This window comes from Grammomys surdaster, unplaced genomic scaffold (assembly GCF_004785775.1).
Source record: "Grammomys surdaster isolate TR1022 unplaced genomic scaffold, NIH_TR_1.0 125833, whole genome shotgun sequence".
NCBI lineage: Eukaryota > Metazoa > Chordata > Mammalia > Rodentia > Muridae > Grammomys > Grammomys surdaster.
This window is the reverse complement of record NW_021620661.1, coordinates 2,361,930-2,368,852: the sequence shown is the minus strand read 5'-3', so window position 1 is coordinate 2,368,852 and position 6,923 is coordinate 2,361,930. Positions and strand designations below refer to the sequence as shown.

The window sequence follows — 6,923 nt, the reverse complement described above, 5'->3', positions numbered from 1 at the left end:
ACATGGAAATAGGCTACCATATGAAATGTGTCAGTCTTTCCCAAACTTCACTGATCATCACTCACAGCTTCAATAAGACAGACACACTCATGAGAACAAATAAAGCTATAACTACAATCAATCCTGAGTCTCAGGGGATGTTAACTCTCGAGACTGTGTTTTTCTCTGACAGTATGAGCTATGGTGTTAGGTGGGGTATGTGTATGTCTGACTCAATGTAGTTACCTGGAGACGAGGGATGTTTCAGGCTTTTAAGACTCTACCTAAACTGATTTTGGTCAGTGGCTTATATTTCCCATTTCAGTGTTTATAGCAAATCACATGTCCTTGCTATCCTCCTAAGAGATAGTAAAGTACGATCCCACCACAGGTTTACAGAGTGCAGAAATAGAAGATGTGTGGGTGGCTACCAAAGACATCAAGATTCTGGTTCATATTGACCCTAAGTGTTTAATTCATCCTTAGAGGATCCTCCAGGCTGAGGCTCGGGTCCCTCTTTGGCTTTTGGTAAGGCATTAAAAGCACAGCGTATGGATGGTTCAATAGCTATCCAAGAAACCATTCACAGCAGAGACTTGCCCTCTTCTCAGGTACTTATGTTATCCCCTCACTTGCTAAGTAGCTGCAGATGACCTTAAATTGATCCCTTTCCCATCTCCACCTCCTGAGTGTTGGGATTGCAGGTGTTGCTGCCATTTCTGAATCACTCAGTGCTGAGGGCATTTGTGCATGCCAGATGAGTGCCCTACCAACCCAGTTCCCCAAAGGAAATCAAGTGCAAAGTAACTGAATTTTTATTCATATTAACAACAGCAAAATACTTTTATAATTTCACATCCCATTGCTCTTAAAAGCACATATATTACAAATAAAGGAAGTCCACAAACTTTAAAGATTAGTATTTATCAACATTTTTTACACATACACAAATATTTTAATATAACATCTGAAATGTTACCCATATAATTTTAGTACTTTCGTAAGTATCAACTAAAAACATTGTTTGAAATGTGATAAAAACCATATATTTTACAATCTTCTATTTACATCGGAATATGCTTAAATGTTACAAAAACATTCACTTTGACCTTTAAAATGCGTGTATGAAGACCTTGAATTGAACAAATTATACCCAAAAGCAAACTCAGTTTGCTTTTAAGCTGCACGTTCACTGGAATTTCAGAACAAATGTTTAGCATGGCTTGATCAAAACTACTCCAAGGAAACAAAGGAATAATAGAAAATGTGCAAATTCAGAGGCTGGCAAAATTCTCAAGCTAGCGAGGTAAACAAGATTAACACTGTAAAAACTTCAAATAAATTAAATCTATCTTTTTCTTCCCCGAGATTAGCTGCAAAAATGTAGAGAGTTCTCTGAGAGGTGCATCACGTGCTCCAGGACTCCTCTCAGACTTCAGCACTGGTTGAGATGGAGACCACAGGTACAGCCGTGGTCCCCTTGCTAGTTACACGTGTGGTATAGGGTCGCTCCACTCCGCACTTTGCTGGGTCGTCCCTGCCCGTAATCTTAAAGCAAGACAGATACAACACACACACACACATAAAAATAAGTAGAGATCAATTTTCATATCCTCAAACACAGAATTAAAATCCAGAACAGTGACTCATTCCCAATGGGGTGTTAGTAAGTTTGGAAAATATCCTAGTCAAAGTAGTTCTGAAGAGTATTTTCTTCAAAGCCCACATATGCTGGTTGCTATGGGGATGTTCAAAGTAGCTTTACTATACTCTGACTGTCCGATATGAATTCATAAATGTTTAAGTGGTTGCAAATGTATTGGATTAATTCCAGTATCTTATTCTATTCCTAAAATTTATAATTTATACTGCTAACATCTATCCAAAAAGGGAAAACATTGGAAAACTCGCTTGAATGTTTGCATTAATGGGAGTATAAGAAAATCAATCTGACTTACCTGAACATAATATCAGTATGCCTCTATGACACTTTGTCAGCTGTATCAAAATAACTGTATGCAAACAGTAGCCACAGCCCTACAGAAACTGCGGCTCCATCCCTGAAGTTTATCTTTGTTACAGAAGAGATTTGGCGAGTATTTGTTTTCTGCTATGATTTCTTCACTAAGCTCACATACTGTGATGTGCTGATGTCTCATCCCAGAGCTTTATTCCACAGAGCACTCAGCATCAGAGTGGCTCATGCTTGCCTTAACACCCTTCCTTGGGTCAGGGTCACAAGATCGTGCATAAATAATTTGGCTCTTTATTGTGTCTAAAGTGTATCTGCGTCTGACAGCAAGCCGTGCTGATATCTCACTTTCCTGGCACCAGAACAGAACGGCTCTGCTCCCGCCTCTGTGTAAGTTGGATGCTCATGGCCACAGCTGACTTGATTCTGCTGCCATCCTCAGTTGAAATGCAGTCCAAAAGAGCATCTTATATTTATGCTTCATTTGCATGCTGGTATGAGTTCCCTTGGCCCTAGCCAAGGAACGGTCTTCATGGTTTTGGTTTGGGGTTGCTTATGAAACAGTGTGAGATTCTGGCTGCCTAATAAAGGAAGGGGTGCCTTGTCACTACCAATTCAAAGTACTTGTTTTCCACAGCTCCATTTTACACACCAGCATTACTCTATTTTGGTTCTGTTTCATCTCTTTTTCCTTTTATTTTTTTTTAAATGTGTGTGCGCATGCATGCACACATGACACGTTGTTCATGTGGAAGCCAGAAGACAGCCTGTCAGAGTCAGTTCCCTCTTTCCTATGTGGGTCCCAATGGTTGAACTCAGGTCATCGGGCTTCAGGCAAGAGACTTCAACCAACGAACCACCTCACTGGCCTCTCCAGCTACTATCATTCCTTTTTACTTTTTGAGAAAGGATCTCATGTATCCCAGACTGCTTTCAAACTTGCCGTGTAGCCAGTGATTATCTGGAAGTGTGCCTGTTCTCCTGTACTCTCAAGTGCTGAGATCACAGGCAGGTTATAGGTATGACCCTGTTTCCTCTTATAATGAGTGTTTCCCCCTAACAATATGGTTATTTTTGCTAATTTTCAAGCTAAGACTTTTCTTGGCCCTGTTGGAGTGCATATGGTATAATTAATTTTGTGTTTCTGTTTCTATGTCAGTTCAAGTTATTTCTGATTTTCAAAGCTCATCTGATAAGCTCTCTCAGCACTTAGTTACCTGTGCCCCTGCTTCAGGAGTATGTAAGTTCACATTCAGAAAAAGGAAAAATACTCCGTTATATAGTCACCTATGTGATGAGGCCCTATTATACGCTCAAGACCAGCAGGAAAAATCACCTTTCTCTCCAACAGATATATTTCTTTTACTGAATAAAGAGATTGGTGCCATCCATCAGCTTTTTCTCTTTGATTTGTTTCCAGGAAGCAGGGAGCCAAATTTTTCTTCTCTTGTTAAAGTTTTCCTTTACAAAAAGACATTTTACGTTTTTCTCCTCTTCAACACCTGGCCTTTGTGATTTTTCTTTTATATTTTGAAGTATCATGAAAACATTTTTGGTTCTTTATTTTTAAGAATTGAAGGGGCTCAAATACATTTAGGAGGTGAAGGAGCATGAGCTTTCTTTTGGAAATCTAAGCTGTCAACGTGACCTGTCTTCAAGTGGCAATGAAGATTTAACAGAAGCGGAGTCACCAAAGTTGACTGGGGCACAGGGCTAGTGATGGGGAGAGGTGGCTGAACAGAAGGCTGCAGGACAGGAGAGACATACGAAGAGAAAAACATACCACTTTTGCTCACAGTACTGAGGGAAATGCTAGACACAGAGGAGCAGAAGCTGTATAGACATGGACCACGACAGAGCTGCCAGGAAAAAAAGAGAAAAATATTTTGCCAGACAGTTCAAGGCCAGGCATGATTTACAGTGAGGGACAAGTGTGGTTTCCCAGATTTTACATCTGATCTCCTCATTTAAATCCAAGATTTGATAATGTCTCCCATGTGTGCTTCACCAGGGTGTTTAATTCCCACCACCTCTCAGAAATCCCCAGTTGACACGATCTCTGTTGGGAATCCTATCTACAGAGACTTATTCTTTCCATCATAAATCAACCTACCATTTCCTCCTCCTTGAGCTACTGTGCAGTGTTAAAAGGAGTGGGCGGCAGAAGACAGGGAAGAAGGAACATGTCCTGCACATGGTACAAATAACAGTTCCAGCATTTGCCTTGCTCTGTGGTGATGGCACTAGGTTGTTAGGGGGAGGAGAGGGAACCAGTATGAAACCAGTGATATCACGTTGCTGGGAAGGCTACAGGTCACCACCCAAGTAGAGTGTGAGGGTGGATGGACGCTGCTAAGCAGACTAGGGAAGTTCACTTGATGTTCAACTGCTTGCTTTTAGCGCCTCCAAAATACTGACATTATTGAATGGTCACAATGCATGCAAGCCATACAGAATATGGTGGCTATATGCCCAGGATCATGAACAACTTGATTATGGAGTTGAGTTTGTTATATATCATATATTATGTTATCAAATTATCTATCTATCTATCTATCTATCTATCTATCTATCTATCTATCTATCTATCTATCTATCTATCTATCTATCTTTTTTCTTTTCTCCTAATTGCGGACATCTGCTTGTGGTCGAGTGTCTGTTAAGGAAGTTTCAAGGTAAAAGACCCAAGGGAAATCCCGAGGTTCACTCTGAGCATGGTATAGAAGCCCCTAGTGGCAAAAATGTGAAATGCCACCCTATATCTTAGGTATTGAGTTCCTCAAGGGAATGATGGAGTGGCAGCAGGCCTTAATGGGGGTGGGGGTGGGGTGGGGAGGAGGTTCCCACCTTGTGCTTCTTAGTGTCTAACCAGACCTGCACATTCTAGAGAGCCAACACTCTGTGTGACTTGGGTAAATACCTGAAAAATTGTGGAAGCATTTCAGTTCTCTTTCTGTGGTTTGGGCCAAGGGCTGTTGTACATAGGGAGAGAGAAACTCAACATCACAGTGCTGATGTCAGGAACAGTACACTAAGGAAAGACTCTACAGTCCCTCTAGCAATAGCCAGGAACCGTGAGCCACACCAGGGGATGCTCACCTGCTCATTCATGATGGCAGACAGTTCACTGAGCATGTCCTTATAATGGGACCTCAGTTCTTCCTGGTATTCCAGCTGGTCCTCCTTGATGAGCCGTTCATTCACATCCAGAGCCTGCCCACACGCATCTGCAAATTGCCTTTAACCACAACATTAAGCAAATTAAAAGCCAGTCACAGGAAGAGGCGTTGACTTCAGTGACTTTGGGTCCCAAACCAGGTAGGTAGACTGCTACCTTGAATGCCATTCATGGCTTTCTATATGGGGTAGTTAAAAGAGGTACATTCCAATCTCACCTAAATATTTCCTTCAGTAGCTTTACTTGGTTGTCAGGATACTTCTTTGCATTAGTTTCTTCAAGAAAGGCTCGTGCATAAGCCATTGGCCCAGCATTGACCTATGGGGAGAAGAGATTTAGCTCTCTTTTATGGATCATTTCCATGGTAAAGGAGGGTTAGTTTTCTGACCAATCACATGGTACTCTGGCACCTTCCCACCACACTGTAATCTACCACTTTGGATCCTTGCTGAAACTGTTATTTTTCTAAGGGTCAGTAAGCCACTAATGAGATACCCTAGAGTTTGGCCTTTCCTGTTCCCCTTGCCAAATTCAGTCATGTGTCATCTTATGATGATGTGGCTTCCTTGCACTGAAACATCCCCACTCCCAAAGTAAGAGGGTGGCTAGTGAGACTTAGGAAATAAACAAAACTTGACAAGTCCCAGAAAGCTGAAGAGCTTTACAAGATGCCTCCCCGAGGTTGTATCTAAGCACCAACACTTGCAAGGAAGAAACAGACCCTAACCTGTGGAGCAAACTGCCTGTAAGTTGAGCAGAGAGCTCCAGGGATTCGGCGTATGTGATTTGTCACCTGTGTTGGGGACGTCTGAGTCATACATGCTTCTGTGAGTAACTCCTCATGCATACTTCAGTAAGTAATCCAAAGAACCTTACTCGTTTGCCAAGTTGGACTTTGATACGATCACTATTAGCTTTATCATTGGTTCTCTGTCTGGGATGAGCAGATGTTTGAATACACCTCCCCAGGAAATATCATGAAACACAGCCCCTCTGCCTCCTGTGGCTTTCACCTACTGCTCGAGTACCCTTTCTATAACAACTTGGAAAACGAGGGAGGGTCTTTTCCTTAAATACTTTCACTGAAGTTAAATTTAGTACTTTTTGACATCCAGTGTTTGATTTTTTTCTTCTGTTAGTACTAAAATAAACACATAATTGTTATGAAAAGACATTCCACAGAGGAAACAGTGTGCATACTGCCCTGGCAATCCATGTTTCTCTGTGTGCCACTTGAAAGCCTTGCAAAGATCTGGGCCAGATTCAGAGTTGCTGAATGAATGCATGACCATTTTATTTTATTTTATTTATTTTATTTTATTTTTTTATTTTTGCAGTGCTGGAGGCTGTGCCCTAGAGCTTGCCTATGATATGTATGTGCTCTACCACTGAGACACATCCCCTGGCCCCAGCTTTACAATACCAGCTTCTATTCCCACACATGCACATGAATAGAGGAGTTCATGTCTCTTAGTGATATAACTTGCTAATATGGGTATGGGTTTTGGAAAGCGTGATGATTAACTTTAATTTTCAACCCTACAGCTGAGAATCACCTGGCAATGAAAGATTGCTTCAAAAAATACTTGATGTCAAAAGATTGATGTCAAAAAGTACTGGGTTGGTCTGTGGGCTTGTCTGTTAGGGATTGTTTTCCGTACGTGAATTGATATGGGAAGACAGCCACCAGTGGGTGGCGCTATTCTCTAGGCAGGAGAGAGAAATCAAGAGGAGCAAGCAAGCAAGCAAGTGAAGATGTGTGGATTCGTTTCTCTTTGCTCTTGACTGTAGATG

The 6,923-nt window shown here is 41.5% G+C and overlaps 1 protein-coding gene across 3 annotated transcripts in view; it reads right to left on the bottom strand.

Annotated features, from left to right (window-relative positions):
- Window positions 1-771: 771 nt before the first annotated feature.
- The window catches only part of Dock10 (dedicator of cytokinesis 10), a 194,021-nt gene continuing 187,869 nt past the window's right edge, over window positions 772-6,923 (bottom strand). For 2 of the 3 annotated variants that reach the window (XM_028789411.1, XM_028789413.1), the window contains exons 54-56: window positions 5,347-5,447; window positions 5,051-5,189; window positions 772-1,527 (exon numbers count right to left, since the gene is read on the bottom strand). In XM_028789411.1, the coding sequence (XP_028645244.1) occupies window positions 1,408-1,527; window positions 5,051-5,189; window positions 5,347-5,447 (360 nt within the window). In that variant the 3' untranslated portion in view covers window positions 772-1,407. The remainder of the gene's footprint in view (window positions 1,528-5,050; window positions 5,190-5,346; window positions 5,448-6,923) is intronic. The other variant, XM_028789412.1, reaches the window with a different exon arrangement.